This window comes from Equus quagga, chromosome 14 (genome assembly GCF_021613505.1).
Source record: "Equus quagga isolate Etosha38 chromosome 14, UCLA_HA_Equagga_1.0, whole genome shotgun sequence".
NCBI classification, from domain to species: domain Eukaryota; kingdom Metazoa; phylum Chordata; class Mammalia; order Perissodactyla; family Equidae; genus Equus; species Equus quagga.
In genome coordinates, this window is record NC_060280.1 from 93,311,509 (window position 1) to 93,326,304 (window position 14,796).

The following is a 14,796-nucleotide window of genomic DNA, read 5'->3' on the forward strand; positions in this document are numbered from 1 at the left end:
CTGGTGAGCCCGGGGAGGATGGAGAGGCGATTCCACGGTCTCCCTGTGGCACCCAGCCGAGCGCGGCTGCGGGTGGCATGCTGTGTACTCGCACCGGCTGCACATGCCAGCCCCCTCCCTGAGCGCTGGGTCCATCCCTGTGCATGCAGCCGAGCCAGCCCCGCATGGCTCAGGGACTCGAGGGTAATTCTGGGCAGCGTGCATTCCCGTGTCATCTGCCCTCCTTCAGACCCGAGGCCCACTGTGTTCCCGTTCCGTGCGCACAGCGAGTGGTTTTCAGTGCATCCTTGTTCCCTCCGTGCCGCTGAGCTCCTCTTGTCTTCCTCTTGATCTTCCCCTCCAATTCAAGAACTCTGCATCCGGAGCAACACAGCATCCCACATGAAAGAAATGCTTTTTCTGACGAGTCTTTGATTACATGGGGCATTGTTTTGATCGAATGCTGAACAATCAAAGCCACATTTCAAGTTGTGCGTGTCGTGTCTTCTCAACTATTTAATGGAAAAAAATGCGTAACGACTTTATTAGTGAAACTAGCCTTATAAAACTCATCATTGTTCCCACAATATATTTTCTATGTTTTTCCCCCCTCGGTTAATAGTACTGTTTCTAAAGACACTGAAAATTCCTGCACTTCTGGGTGGAATAGGCAATAAGGTGTTCTTCTGTGAGGTTTTTGTTTTGCTTTTTTTAATCTAAGGATTCGTGAGTTTTAGTCGCCTCGCCAGATCCTTTTCTTTAAAAGGAAAGGTTATCCTGTCGGTCCAAATGGTAGCAGGGGGTGCTCGAGGCGGCCCAGCCTGAGCTCCCGCCACTCCCCGTGTCCTTTCTCCCTGCAGTCCCGAGCAGCGGCACCAACGGGGTCAGCATCCCAGCAGACTGCACAGGGCCCGCGACGTCGACGTCGCCCGACAACCCAGCCCGGAGGAGTCCCTCTGACGAGGCGCGAGCACCTGAGGTTTGTCCGCCGGTGCCAGGGCGGGAAGCGCCACCCGTGAAACTGCTCAGGGCTTCGCTGGCCGTGGGGACTGTGACCCGCTCTGAGGAGTCTCAGTGTTGGCCTGTCACCAGGCTTTCTGGCTTTGCTCAGCAGCACCAGTGCATAACCACAAGCGACATCCCAAGTTGCTACAATGCCGAGGGTGGTCTCTCTCGTGCTTCCGAGAGGAGGGTGCCACCAGCAGAGCCATAGTGTGCCGGATCTCAGTGCCACACGTCCTGGGCTTGGGTGCCTGCTGGCAGGCACGCTCACCACTGAGCCCTGGGGGGCCGCTGGGCCCAGAGGAGTGGCTTTCGTGGATGAGAGTCTTGTACTGTTTCACACAGAGTAAATATGTCCCTGTTTCCACACCCGAACAACCCCTCGGGGCTTCATATACACATGCCCAACCTAGTTGAAGCTTGCCTGGGGAGTCAGCTCAGAAATGGGTTGACTTTTTTTAAAAAAAAAAATAAAAGTTCTTCAGGGTTCTGGGCTTGTAGAGGCCGAAAGCGTATGTTTTCTGGTAGTGTCGCTTGGCCACTGGACCGTAAGGGGCACATAATGAACGGCCTGCTTCTGCGGCTGGTGGAGGTGGGTTTGAAATCCGAGGCTTCACTGTACGAAGCCAGGTTGCACGTGTGTGTTCATTCCCCTCCGTCCATTTCTGCAGAAAAGTCGCTGCCTGGGGTTCTGTACCCTCCCGCTCCCCACGTCCCTGAGCCCCCACCTGCCAGCCACAGGTGCGGCCGTGCATGTAGGAATCGTGTCTGCAGCATAGTGCTGCTTGGGGACCTCGGTGGCCAGGTCCCAGGGCCCTCAGGGAGACCAGGAACGTCCCGACCTCCTCCGTGTCCCTGCTGATGCGTGCGCACGCCATGCCTGGGCAGCTCCAGCTGCCGAGAGCTCACCCATCCAGGCCCAGGAGTCTGCTTGGGTCACCTTCCTGTGGGCCGAGGGACGCAGCGGAGGAGACACGTTGAGCAAATGAGCTGGCTCCTCTGGCTGCTGTGTGGAATCTTCTCAGTTTTCTGTGTGTGTGTTTCACCAGGAGAAAGAGCCCCAGAGAAATGAGTCTAGCAATACTTCTGAGGAGGAAAACTGTGAGAAAAAAGAGCAAGTTGCACAGCAAGCGTTCGTGTTCGGGCAGAACCTGAGGGACAGAGTGAAGGTGAGTGAGCAGAGGCCAGGCAGGCTGTGGGTGGAGCGTTGATCTCTTCACGCCTCCCCTGGGTTAGGGGGTGGGCGGAGACAGGAGCATGTTGTGGGGGTCCCGTGGCTCGGGCTCATCTGGCAGCTGCTTGTCCTGCACGCCTGCCAGACTCCACTGCCTGGCCCCTGGCACGCAGCCAGCTGCCCAGGCGGCCTGCACCCCTCTGCACCCCAGTGCAGGACTCCCTCGTTCTCCCGGGAACAGGGGACTACGTGTGCTTATCTCTGAGAACTGGTGTTTTGTTTTGTTTATGCCGAGGAAGATTGGCCCTGAGCTAACATCTGTTGCCGGTTTTCCTCTACTTTGTATGTGCGTTGCCACCACAGCATGGCTGTCGAGTGGTGTAGGTCCGCGCCCAGGATCCGAACCCATGAACCTGGGCCACCGAAGTGGAGCCCACGAACTTAACCACTACGTCACGGGGCCAGCCCCAGAACTGACGTTTCTGTAGCAAAGGAGAAAGCAGACGGCACGACCTGGTGCTTTCGACGTCGCCTGAGAGCTTTTGTTCCTTCCTTCTGGTTTCTCTGTCTCCGCACTAGAAACATTTAGACCAGGTCGTTCGTAGTTGGAGGCCCAGCCTGGGCACCACTGGGTATTGGGTGTTCAGTAATCCTTGGCCACCACCCTCTGGTTGCCAGGAGCACACTCCCCTAGTTGTGACAACCAAAGATGTCCCCAGAGAGTGCTGAGTGTTCCCCGTGGGACCACATCACCCCCGACTGAGAACCATCACCTTGTCTTTTAAAAGTAGGGCAGGTGGAAAAAAATAAATAAAAATAAAAGTAGGGCAGGTGGAAAGACACTGTTTTCTCTCCCGCGGGAGACAGCTGTACCTGTCACCTCCTGGCTGCCCCCCAGGTGTGTGGGTCTAGCCTGGGGACTGCGAGTTGGGGGTGGGGAGCATTGGCAGTGGCAGGCTCTCGGCTCAACCCCGTGCGCAGGTGCTCTGGGAGACCAGAGCTGGGCAGCGCCGCCTCCCCCAGCCGCAGGGACGGAGGGTCGTTCTCTGCCGTTGTCAGCGGCTCATCTGACGAGAAGCTCCTTCAGAAGCCTGAGAGGCGCTGTCTGTGGCTGTGTCTGGGGACATTTGTTCTGTCACAGCTGGGGAGCAGGTACTGCTGACATGGTGTGGGCTCAGCACCTTGCAGTGCCCAGGACGGCCCCGGCCGAGAATGTCCCACTCCAGATGTCGGTGACTCTGAGGGCGAGAAACCCTCAAGTGAGGGCAGAAGTCTCGGGTGCGCGTTGGCAGCGTGGGGTCGCGCCGTCGGCTCTCTCCCGTGCTGCTCGCTGTGTGGTAGGAGCATAGACGCCCCACGAGACGGAAAACACGTGTTAATGTGGCACAGCTTGAATCAAAGTAATGAGTCCCTTGGGGGCTGCTCCCACCACGGGGGAGGAAGCAAGAGAGGGGGGCCGTGAGACCCCTCTGCGCTGAGGGCCGGGGCCTGGCCTGGGCCATCAGGTTGAGTCTGTTCCTGCAGTTTAGGGGAACAGCCACCTTGAAATTGGGGGGAGCAGTGTCTTAGGAGGCCCAGGACTCGCGTGATCGCAGAGGTCTCCTGGTCACATGCCCGTGGAGGGTAGGCGACGGCAGGCCGTGTTCCTCGCTCACAGAACAGGGTTCGCAGTCCCCAGCTCAGGGGCCCCGGGAGCATGACTGTAGATGGTGGATGAATGGGGCTGGCACGGCAGTTGGCATAAAGGAAGCTTTGGAGAAATGATGCCCTTGTGATGTTTATAAGGAAACCCTTAAAATACCAGGTTTGTACATGTCCTGTGATCTCTCGGTACGGAAGCATTGGTGAAAACACCAACGAGATGCCAACTTGAGCGTGTTCTTTTTAAACAAGATAGAAAAAGCTCCTTAATCCTTTACAAACTGTTTTTGTATCTTAGCATTAAAAGCAAAGAGTGGTGACATTGATTACAGTGCCGTGCCCCTGCACACATGCACAAGCACACGTGTGTGCACACGCGATAGAATTTGCCTGTTGGAGCTGTGCGTGTGGCATGGGGGTGCAGACGGGCTGAGCAGTAAGGTCCAGAAGGTGCCGTTCTCTGAGCAGTGAGTATTTCCTCTGTTTTCCAGTTAATAGATGAGAGCGCTGAGGCAGCTGACCTGGAGAATGCCGGGCACCCCAGTTCAGAAACGCCGACCGCCACCAACTATTTCCTTCAGTATATCAGCTCCAGGTGTGTGTCCTGGGCCCGCTGCCCAGCCTCGGGGCCCACGGTCTGCCATCATCCCTGACCCGGGCCCAGAGAGGAGGCAGCACCAGGACCAGGAGCCAGCCGGGTCCTTCCTCGGGGGGCAGGATGCAGGGGAGGGGGCACACGCCACCATAATCCAGGTTGTCCTTCAGCGCCTCCCTCCTTTCCCACTCTGGGCACAGCTGTGGGGGGCCAGGGCAGGGTGGTGGGCTTCCACGACCCCTGAGGCAGGACCCGAGTTCTGTGGGGTTGTCCACCCCGGCCCTCGGAGTGACGTCTGTCGCCCACACCTCGTGCCCAGAGCAGACCCCAGTGGGCCAGTGGCGCTCGGCTGCCTCTGTGACCCGCCAGGTTCCGCGGCCGCGGTCACAGCGCCTCTTCTCTGCAGTTTAGAGAACTCGACCAACAGTGCCGACACCGCCAGCAACAAGTTTGTGTTCGGCCAGAACATGAGCGAGCGCGTGCTGGTGAGTGCACCCTGTGGGCGCCGTTCCTCCTGGGCCCGGGACGGTTTAGAGCTCCCCCGGTCAAAGGGACACGTGGGGCGCGGCTGCCGTGCGGCTCCTGTGAACTCAGGCCGCTCTCAGCTGCACGTAAGACAGAGGAGACCCAGCTGGGCCTCAGCGTGAAGCCGGCGGCCCTGGGCCCCGGGAGCTGCCGTGGGCTTCCTGTCTCCCGTCCTCCTAAGACAGGCTCCCCTTGAGTCACGCCAAGCTTTGTCTCGGCCAAGGCCGGCTGCAGTGACAGCCTCAGCCCAGCGTCCCTCACCGCGTGCTCTTCTGGGGCCACCCATGAGGCTACAGCACAGTGGGGGGACCCCCACGGTGGCCCCTGTGCCCCCTGCAGTCCTGACACACACCATGACCAAGGCGCTTGGGTGCCCTTGGGCCCTCTCCAATCCCAGCGAGCCTGGCCGTCCTGGGCCGGCCCTGGAATCTTTTGCCTGCTTCCTTCCCTTCGTGCCTTTTCTTTGCCAGTCGCTCGAGTACCTGCAGCCCCTCTGTGTCCATTGTGAGTGTGGCCGAGGAGCTGCCTGGGGCCCAACGAACTGTTTCCATCTTTGTCTCAGTCCCTGTTCCCTTAAGGAGCCTCCTGCTGCTTTTCTCCAGTGTCACTACTGTCCTTTGATTACAATGAAACAAAGAGCTTCCTCACATGGCCCAGGGGGACTGTCAGCGGGTGGCCTGCACCCCCCGGGGAGGCCTTGAGAGCCCATTTGGGGCTCCCGGGGGCAGCTCGCCCGTGGCACACGGCGTGGACCTGTGCAGACTCAGAGCTGCCTGTGTTGTGAGGGCACCTCTCTCTTAGGTTTCCCACCGAACAATGCTTGGGAATCGTTCTGTGGGGACGGGGGACCCACCCATGGGACGGGCTGTCCAGTCGCATCTGCCAGGCCTGGGTGGGTCCCCAAAGCTGTGAAGGCGGAGCCGGTGGCAGAAAGAAGCCCTTGCCTGCAGGGGAGTGCTGGGCGCCACCATCTGGCTGAGGGGCTCTGTCCCGCGGTGCCAGGCCGCCAGGACCACCCCAACACACCGCCTCCCCGTGTGCCTGCCTCCCTCCAGAGCCCGCCCAAGCTAAACGAGCTCGGTTCCGATGCCAACAGGGAAAATTCGGCTGCCGAGTCCGGGTCCGAGTCCTCGTCCCAGGAGGCCACCCCTGAGAAAGGTACGCGGTCCTGCCGCCTGTGGGAGGGGACCCGAGTGACGGGACACTGTCCAGCCACGTCCGCCCGGGAGGGATGTGGGGACCGACGCTCCAGGCAGTAATAACCACGCGTGGACCAGCCACTGCGAGAGTCAGAAGGCCCAGAGCGCTGGTTCTCAGTGATCAGAGCGGGACGCATTCGTCTTAAAGCGGGGACCGAGGCACTGCGGGGTGACTTGGGGCAGGGCTGTGGAGGTGGCCATCACCCTCTCCCTTCACGGCCTGAGACAGCAGGGGGGACTTTCAGTGTCCTCTTGAGGATCCCGAGCCATGCTGGCAGCTCATAGTGGGGGTCTCATCTCGCTGCAGGGTCTGAGGCCGCATCAGCTGCCTCGTTTCCGGGGCCACTCCAGGTCCCGGCGTGGCCAGCCGGGGTGGCTGGGGGCTAGAGCCAGCCCTTTGCGTGTTGGGAGGACCCGCCCTCCTCCCACCAAATGACTAGTCAACGTTTAGCTGATGCCGTTTCAGAGTCCCTGGCCGAGTCGGCGGCCGCCTACACCAAGGCCACGGCGCGCAAGTGTCTGCTGGAGAAGGTGGAGGTCATCACCGGGGAGGAGGCAGAGAGCAACGTGTTACAGGTGAGGGGCCGCTCCTCTGTGCCTCGGGCTGCAGCCCGCGGGTGACCTGAGTGCCCTGGGCACTCAGACCCCCGGAGTGACAGGGCCGGCGCCCACCCTTGGGGACCTCATTGCTGGGGCTTTCGTGGAGAGCTCAGCGAGTGCCGAGGGCCTTCTCGTGCTGCTTTGTTTCAGAGCAAAGGGATCTATTTGGTGACATTCTCGATCGTTCAGGGCCTTGCAGACTTGTAACGAAGCCCTCTCTCGCCAGAATTAACAGCTGTCATTGTTCTGTCGCACGGCACCTTGTGTTGTTTCCTCAGGGACAGCATCACAGGTGCAGCCGTGCCTCGTGTAGCTCCTCCCCGTCCCCATCTTCCTGCCCTCCTGGGCCTCGGGCGTCTGCCCTCCGTGCTTTTGCACATGCGTGTGTGTGTGTGTAAACCATGGGGGTGGAGTCCTGGTCAGGTTCTAATGCGGGGTTTTAATGGTACATCTTTTGCCACTCAAACTTAATTTTTTTTGAGGAAGATTAGCCCTGAGCTAACTGCTGCCAATCCTCCTCTTTTTGCTGAGGAAGACTGGCCCTGAGCTAACATCTGTGCCCATCTTCCTCTGTTTTATGTGGGACGCCTGCCACAGCATGACCTGATGAGCGATGCCATGTCTGCACCCAGGATCTGAATGGCAAACTCCAAGCCACCAAACCAGAATGTGCACACTTAACCGCTGTGCCACCGGGGCGGCCCCTCAACCTTGATTTTTAATCCGTCCGTGTTAAGAGACCCTGACTTAAAAAGATCTGCAGACTTTTCTGTCAAGGGTCACAAGGATCTCCGTTGCATATTCTTTTTTTAATGTATTTTACGGCTTTATTGAGATATGGTCCACATACTATGAAATTCAGCCTTTTAAAGCATACAATTGAGTAGTTTTTAGTGTACTCAGAGAGTTGTGCAACCATCACCACTGTCTAATTTAGAACAATTTTGTCCCTCAAAAAGAAACTGCGCATAAGCAGTCACCGCCCCCCCCACCAGCCCCTGGCGCCCACGAGCCTGCTCTCTGTCTGTGGATCTGCCTGTTTTGGACGTTTCCTGTCAATGGGATCACATACCATGTGTCCTTCTGTGTCTGCTTCTCTCCCTGAGCGTCGTGTGTGCAGGTCCGTGCACGTGCGGCTGTGTCAGGACCTCACTCTTTTTCATGGCTGCATTGTACTCCATCGTGTGGCTGGATGGTTGGGTTCTGTCCACTTTTTGCTTCTTAGGACTCATGCTGCTATAAACATTCGTGTACGAGTTTTTGTGTGGACACAAGTTTCATTTCTCTCGGGTGGACCCCAGGAGTGGGATTTCTGGGCCCCGTGAGAGCGCCATGCTTCCGTTTGGAGGAGCGGTTTCCCCCGCGGCCGCACCATTGTACATCCCACGAGCCGTGCGTGAGGCTTCTTGTTTCTCCACGTCCTGCATGTGCCTGTTACGATCTGTCTTTGCTTCTAACCATCCTAGTGGGTATGAAGTGGTATCGCATTGTGTTCCGACTGCATTTCCTTAAGGATTTTTTTAATACCTCTCTAAAAATGTAAAACCCGTTCTAGCTCGAGGCAGGACAAAAAACTGGCCAGCAGCCGGGCGTGGCCCCCAGGCCACAGTTTGCCGACCCCAGGAGGCTCCCGGGATACGTCCTCCGGTCAGGGTCCCGCTCACCTGGAGGCCGCCTTGTGTTCCAGATCCAGTGCAAGCTGTTTGTCTTTGACAAGACCTCGCAGTCGTGGGTGGAGAGAGGCCGGGGGCTGCTCAGACTCAACGACATGGCGTCGGCCGACGACGGCACGTTACAGTCCCGACTAGGTGAGCTGGCCGGGGCCCCTCAGAGGGGCCCGGGAGGCTGTGAGTTCCCGGGGCACTGAGGGCAAGGTCCTGACTCGGCCCTGCACCCAGCCAGCCGGAAGCAGGTCCCCACGGGGGAGCCCCGCACCCACGCCCACAGCCCGCGGGCGGCCTGCCCCCGAGGCTCCAGCCGCTGGCCCCTCCCCGACCCTGCCCTGCCTGAGTGTGGCAGCAGTAAAAGTAGGGAGCGGTTCTTAACTCGCTTTCTGATCAGCCAGGTGCCAGTTGTCTAGGATAGAAAGGAAAAAACATCGATGAAAAAAGAGAAACCTCTGCTAATAACATTTTGGCGGTCCAGGCCTGTTTCGTGGTTCTTTTTTAAGGAAATGGGGCGATTTTGATTTCTGCACTTCTGTGAGCGTCTTCCTTTGTCCTTAAATTTTCCTTAAAAATCGGCCTTTTTGGGGAAAACGTGTATCTCCGTGTTCCATTGACAATGAACGTACGAAACCATGTCCCTGTTGATGGCCATTGAGGTGGTTCTGATTTGTTTGACTGTCGTGAATGAAGCTCCAGGGCCGTGTATACGTGAGTCAGCCCAGACGTGTGCATGTTACAGACGTGGGGGTGCTGTGGGGGTGCACGTTCACGTATACACATTTGAAGACAGTGTGTACGTGTGTGTAAGTGTGCCCTTTTTTTAATCTTCCCAAATGAGTCTTCTGGCCTTGACAGGGACGTCGATTCCTGGCCTGGTCGTAGCCCACGTCGCGTCCTTGCGCCGGTGTCCTCACGCCCCTGGGCTCGGAATGGTCCCGAGATTGGGACGGAGATGGAAGTGGCCCTCCTGTGCGCCCCGCTCTCTCTCCCCCTTGAACACACCCTCGATTTCTTTTTCGTCCTTCCCTATGGGAGTGTTCGAGCGTATGGATGGGGAGAGCACAGTGCTTGTGACTGCCCCCCGGCCCCCCCCACCTCATTGCCCCTTCTTCGGTCCCCACCCGCGGCCAGCTGGTCACAGCTCGGAGGGCTCAGGGAGTGGGCACGGGGCGATCCTGTCGGTTGGGGCGCAGACCCCGCAGGCCTCCACAAGCTGGTCCAGGCTGCTCCCGTCCTGTGTGCCGTCTGGGGCCCTGGGTTGGGTGACAACTTCTAACCGTTTCCAGGCCTGTTCCACTGGGGACAGCTGGGCTGGCAGGAAGGCAAGGTCGCCGGGTCCATGGGCCAGGGCGCAGCGGGAGGAGGGGTCTGGCACGCGGGCAGGCTGACTGTGCCTCGGACCCGCTGTGGGTGGAACTCAGCACTTCCGGAGAGGGGAGGCCCGTGCCTGGTTTTCTCCATGAACGCTGACCCTGGCCTGTCCTTGCCTCCCCGCCGATGGAAGCTCTGAGCTTCCTTGACCTTTTTTCTAAGAAAACCACAGGACAGGGCCTGGGGCTTGGCCTATGCATGGGAGACAGTCGGGGGTGGCGACTTCCATGCAGTGTGTCACAGAAAGAAAGTGCATGTCCCCCCTGTGTACAGCCCACATATGTCCCCGTCTGGCCCCCCGTCCCTGGAGTCGGCCATAGCTCCCCCCGACCACCCCCGTCCCCAAGGGAGCCGCTGCCCAGGCACCCGCTGCGTGGACCAACAAAACCCCCACAGGCTGGGCGTGGCCTCAGTCGTGCGGGCCAGGGGAGCAGGGTGCCGGGTCCGGCCCCAGCATCAGGGGTGCTGTTGCTCAGCAGACAGGCGCTTTCAGGGACCTCAGGAGACTCGTGAGGTGTCACCCGGGTACAGCGTCTGCTCTCAGGCTGGCGTGGGCGGCCAGCGCTGAGCGGCCTTGTCGGTTGCAGTGATGCGGACCCAGGGCAGCCTGAGGCTGATCCTCAACACCAAGCTATGGGCGCAGATGCAGATGGACAAGGCCAGCGAGAAGAGCGTGCGCATCACCGCCACGGACGCCGAGGACCAGGGCGTGAAGGTCTTCCTGATCTCGGTGAGCGACTCCTGGGGAAGGACGAGAGCTGCGCCCGCCTGAGCTGCTGCAGCGGGGCGACTCCTCGGGGTACCCGGTCAGGGCCCGCCAGGCTGGACCTGCCGCGCCGCAGCTCTCAGCACTCGGCATGAGCGGGTGGGCCGGTCTCCAGAACGAGCGGGTCGGGCCGGAGGGTGGGAGAGAGAATTGCCCTAGTGGCCGAGTGCCAGCCGGCTGCGGGCTGTCTGGGCCCCTGGGGAGGACGGGCGCGGGGCTGTGGGAGCTTCGAGAGAGGGGCAGGCTCCTCCGCAGTCCTGGCCCAGGGATGGTGGCGTCCCGTCACGGCAAGGGCAGTGGCTGCACTGCCCAGGAGGCCTTATAACCTGGCACTTCTCTGCCTCCGCAGGCCAGCTCCAAGGACACGGGCCAGCTGTACGCAGCCCTGCACCACCGCATCCTGGCTCTGCGCAGCCGCGTGGAGCAGGAGCAGGAGGCCAAGACGCCTGCCCCGGAGCCCGGGGCGGCGCCATCCAACGAGGACGACAGTGACGACGACGATGTCCTGGCTCCGTCAGGAGCCTCCGGAAGCGGTAAGCTGGGCCGCCCTGCCCTGGAGGGCACGAGGGAGCTGGGTTGCCAGATGCCCTCCCTCCTGTGGTCAGGGGCCTGACCCAGGGGCTGGGGCTCCATGCAGGGGGGACCTGACCACAGGGCCACTGCTTCCCACAGGCGCTGGTGACGAAGGGGACGGGCAGACGGCCGGGAGCACATAGCGCCGGGAGCCGGCTGCCCGCGAGCCTGCTGCTTTGTCCGTCTGTCCGCCCGCCCGCCCGCCCTTCCTGCCAGCAGCGTCGAGGCGCGGGGCTCGGGAACCACACTCCCCACGGGGTTGGCCACAGTCCGGATCCGCACGTCCCGTTCAGAAGCAGACTCGGGAACTGCCTGAATGTGGTTGGGACACGAGACCTCATCATATTGATGAGCAAAGCAAAAAGAACATTTCTTCCCTCCCCTCCTTTGAATTGAAATGGCACATTAAGACTTGTCACGGCTTCTCACTGGGACTGCGACACCTCGTTTCTTCCCCTCCCTCCTGTGTCGCCGGCCTCTCCCCACCGCTGCCGCCCCCATGGGTCCCCGCCACCTGCCCAGGCCCCGGGGCTGTCCACGCCAGCATCGACACTGGGCCTGCTGGACGTTCTGCCAGCCGCGCTCTCTCTTCACTTTCCGCGTTCTGATTTGGGGTTTGTGTCGTAGGTCTCCCCACACCAAGGCTCTCTGTGGTTTCTTAGATTATCTAAGATGCTTCTGTGCGCTGGGCGGCTGCAGCCCTATCGCGAGCGCATCTTCGTTCTCCCTGTGGGCCTGGCGTCTGTGCTGGGGCCCCACGGGGGAGCTCGGGTGCTCAGCAGGCCACTCAGGGGGGCCGACGCCACTTGTCCCCCACCCAGGGTTCCTCCAGGCTCAGTCCTGGGGTGTTGAGGGGTTGGGCCCCAGGCCTGGAGAGAGCTGACCTAGGAAAGTGTCCCTGCACCTGGCCCCACCCACCCTCCTGCCTTCCCTGTCACGTGGGTCACCTGCCACCTGGCACCCAGGCGCAAACCTGCTTCCTGCTGTTGGCCATTCCTTGCCCAGCCCTGGACGTCACTGCCTCCAAGACCATCGGGGGCAGGGGGCCTCTAAGAGGCAGAGGCAGAGGGGGCCCTCTTGGGGCATTCCAGGAGGCCGTCCCCCCCGCTCGCAGCACCCACAGGAGGGCGCCCTGCCCACCCAACGTGGAGCACGGCCGGGAGCTGCCCCCTGGGAGACCCGCCAAGAGGGCCCGCCCAGGGATCCGGATTTCCAAGGAGAGTGCGGCCCTGCCCCCGGGTGAGGAGAAGGCTGGTCTCGCAGCTGTGCCGCCCACCCCGGGTCGGCCAGTGGGGGAGCCTGGGCCACCGGAAGACGCCAGAGGACCCCCGGCAGATCCGGTCACACGTCTCTGCTTCAAGCCTTAGCCAGCTAGTGACAAGTAAAACCAGATAACGCCCATGTGTTTTGAAACATTTATGTAAGATTGTCATATGAAATGTATTTGGGAACCACATTAAAACTTTTAACTAAACCCCTGGCCTCCTGCATGCCCCAGGGGCCTCAGGAAGCCAGCCAGCCTGGCCAGGATGGTCTCCGCCTCCCCGGGTGAGGGCCCTCAGCAGCCTGGGGGCCCCAGGCACTCCCTCCAGGCCTGGGCAGGTGACAAGCCTCGGCCGCCTTCCAGGACCGGCCACCTCCGTGCAGCCTCGCTTCACACAGAGCTGTTTCTTCCCCACTTGGGGGCCACTTGGCTCCCGGGGACCCACGAGGGAGGGCTGGGGCTGGGGGGCATCTGCTGCGGCTTTGAGAGGCCTGGGGTCAGCACAGCGGGGCGGGCGGGGGTGGGGTGCCTTTCTCCCTGGGGTCCTGAGCCAGTGACCCATCCCAGAACCTTTGTCCCACTAACACCTGCTGGCCAGGCCGGGTCCTCTGAGACCTGGTCCAGCCGGCTCTGCGGCTTCAGTTCACACTCGGCTCCAGCCCCCACCCCAGGGGCAAAGGAGTCCTGGCTCAGGGGGCCCGGGGGTGGGTAGGGGGGGATCCTACTCTATGCTGGCGCCGGCCGAGTGAGTGCGCGCTGCTCACAGCCGCCAGGCGCTGGTCATCATGGCCACGAACTCCTCGTCCGTGTCCACGGAGGCGCTCACACTGCTGTAGTAGTCCTGGAACTCGGCCAGCGTGACCTGGGGCAGACGGGCTGTAAGTGGGGACCAGCAGCCAGGCGGGGGGGGGAGGGGCGCAGGCACCCACCTGCCCGTCCTTCTCGGAGGCGTCGAAGTTGTCCAGGAAGCGGCGGAGCACCTCCTCCTCGGTCCACTCCCCGCTCCGCACCTTGGGGTGGGCGCGGCCATTGTACACCCCCCACAGGTCATCCACCGTCACCACGCCGTCCCCGCTGCGGTCCAGCTTGGCGAACGCGGCTGCAATGACCGCCTCCCGGGCCTGGGACATGGGGGGCTGGGGAGGGGGACGTGATGACTGGGGCTGCTCCCACCCCTCCGGGCATCAAGTGCAGAGCTGAGCCCCAGCAGGCGCCCCTTAGCAATGAGTGCCCTGGCATCCGGCGTCTCAGCGTTGACACAGAGAAGCCCGCTGAGAGCCCGACTCCCCCAGATGGCAGCCTCACCCGCAGCGCCCGCAGGAACTCCTCCAGGTCCAGCGTCCCGCTGCCGTCACGGTCCCAGCGCCGGCACACGCCCTCCGCCTCGGCCGTGTCTAGCGCCAGCCCCAACTCGGCCAGGCCCCGCTGGAGCTCCGCCGCATCCAGGGCTCGGCTCCTGTCCCGGTCCAAGCGGCGGAAAAACCTGAGGGGCAGGGGACGTGGTTGGAGAGTGATCCCTGGGGCTGGGGGTCGGGAAGGCGCGAGGGGACAGCTCACCTGGCCAGGCCCTGGATGCCCGAGGCCCCTCGAGACAGGCACTGTGCCCGGAGCTTCTCCACGGTGGCGTCCACAGCAGCCATGCTGGGTCGGGGTTCTCTGGGCGGCTGGGTGGGAGAGGGTTCGAGGGGACTCCCGTCGTCTGTCCTCGAGCCCTCGGGCGGCCGCTTTGCCCAGTGTTGGCAGTGCGTCCTGCCTGGTAGGACTGTTGCTAGGGGACGGTGGCTCTGGAGACTGGGAGGGGCCCCAGCTGTAACCCTCACTGTGCCGGGGCCTTGTGGCTCTAAGCACAGCCCCGCGCGGCCAGTGGCAGGGCCCAGAGGGACAAGGCAGTGCTGTCCCTAGCACCACCGCCCACCCCCTGTCCTGCTCGCTCTTGCCCAGGCCCAGACCAGGAGGTCTCTTCCTGGCCGCAAGGGGGAAGGGCAAGCCACAGCCCTACAGGGACCACAGTGCCCCTGATGGACGGAGGCAAGGCCGTGGCCAGGGAGGCTCAAGGCCCAGTTCCTGTGTGACCTGGGGCAGGTCCCCTCCCTTCTCTGGGCTTTTCACAGGGCAGTAGCCAAAGCTGGAGGAGGTCCTCAGACCAAGTGCCGGCTGAGCCGAGACCCAGCGGAGTCCTACAGACGTTTCAATGTTCCATTGGACAAGGCCGTTCACGGGAGTCACTTGGGCCAGTCACGGCATTTTTGTCGACCCGGGTCTCTCAGTGGTTAGTCTTCAGCCCTCAAACATCACTTGGTGGGCTCACTCATGACGAGCTGGTGAGCCAGGGGACTGTGGCACCCACCAGAGAAGCCGCCCTGACCCCTGACATCTCCCAAGAGGAAACTGCCACCGTCACAGGAGGCCTTCGCTTGAGCTTTTGGACATCTCTGCCAAG

General features: G+C 61.4%; 2 protein-coding genes across 7 annotated transcripts in view; one reads left to right on the forward strand and one right to left on the reverse strand.

Annotated features, from left to right (window-relative positions):
* Positions 1-12,566, forward strand: part of RANBP3 (RAN binding protein 3) — a 52,446-nt gene extending 39,880 nt beyond the window's left edge. For 3 of the 6 annotated variants that reach the window (XM_046684993.1, XM_046684997.1, XM_046684992.1), the window contains 10 exons: positions 840-958; positions 2,031-2,150; positions 4,288-4,391; positions 4,711-4,876; positions 5,972-6,074; positions 6,567-6,691; positions 8,403-8,523; positions 10,341-10,483; positions 10,869-11,052; positions 11,192-12,566. In XM_046684993.1, coding sequence (XP_046540949.1) covers positions 840-958; positions 2,031-2,150; positions 4,288-4,391; positions 4,711-4,876; positions 5,972-6,074; positions 6,567-6,691; positions 8,403-8,523; positions 10,341-10,483; positions 10,869-11,052; positions 11,192-11,235 — 1,229 coding nt within the window. In that variant the 3' untranslated portion in view covers positions 11,236-12,566. The remainder of the gene's footprint in view (positions 1-839; positions 959-2,030; positions 2,151-4,287; positions 4,392-4,710; positions 4,877-5,971; positions 6,075-6,566; positions 6,692-8,402; positions 8,524-10,340; positions 10,484-10,868; positions 11,053-11,191) is intronic. The other 3 variants (XM_046684995.1, XM_046684994.1, XM_046684996.1) reach the window with 3 other exon arrangements.
* Positions 12,554-14,142, reverse strand: CAPS (calcyphosine). Its single transcript, XM_046684998.1, has 4 exons — positions 13,914-14,142; positions 13,662-13,839; positions 13,286-13,492; positions 12,554-13,218 (listed from the first exon to the last, which is right to left on the reverse strand). The coding sequence occupies exons 1-4, from the start codon at positions 13,994-13,996 to the stop codon at positions 13,117-13,119; spliced, it is 570 nt and encodes a 189-aa protein (XP_046540954.1). The 5' UTR covers positions 13,997-14,142; the 3' UTR covers positions 12,554-13,116.
* Between the last annotated feature and the right edge of the window lie 654 nt (positions 14,143-14,796).

Excerpts from the sequence above, each read along its gene's own strand:
- CAPS (XM_046684998.1), bottom strand. The coding sequence starts at position 13,996 with ATGGCTGCTGTGGACGCCACCGTGGAGAAGCTCCGGGCACAGTGCCTG. Across the intron at positions 13,840-13,913 it reads GGCATCCAGGGCCTGGCCAG|GTTTTTCCGCCGCTTGGACC; the intron begins GTGAGCTGTCCC and ends CCTGCCCCTCAG. Across the intron at positions 13,493-13,661 it reads AGTTCCTGCGGGCGCTGCGG|CCCCCCATGTCCCAGGCCCG; the intron begins GTGAGGCTGCCA and ends CCCCCTCCCCAG.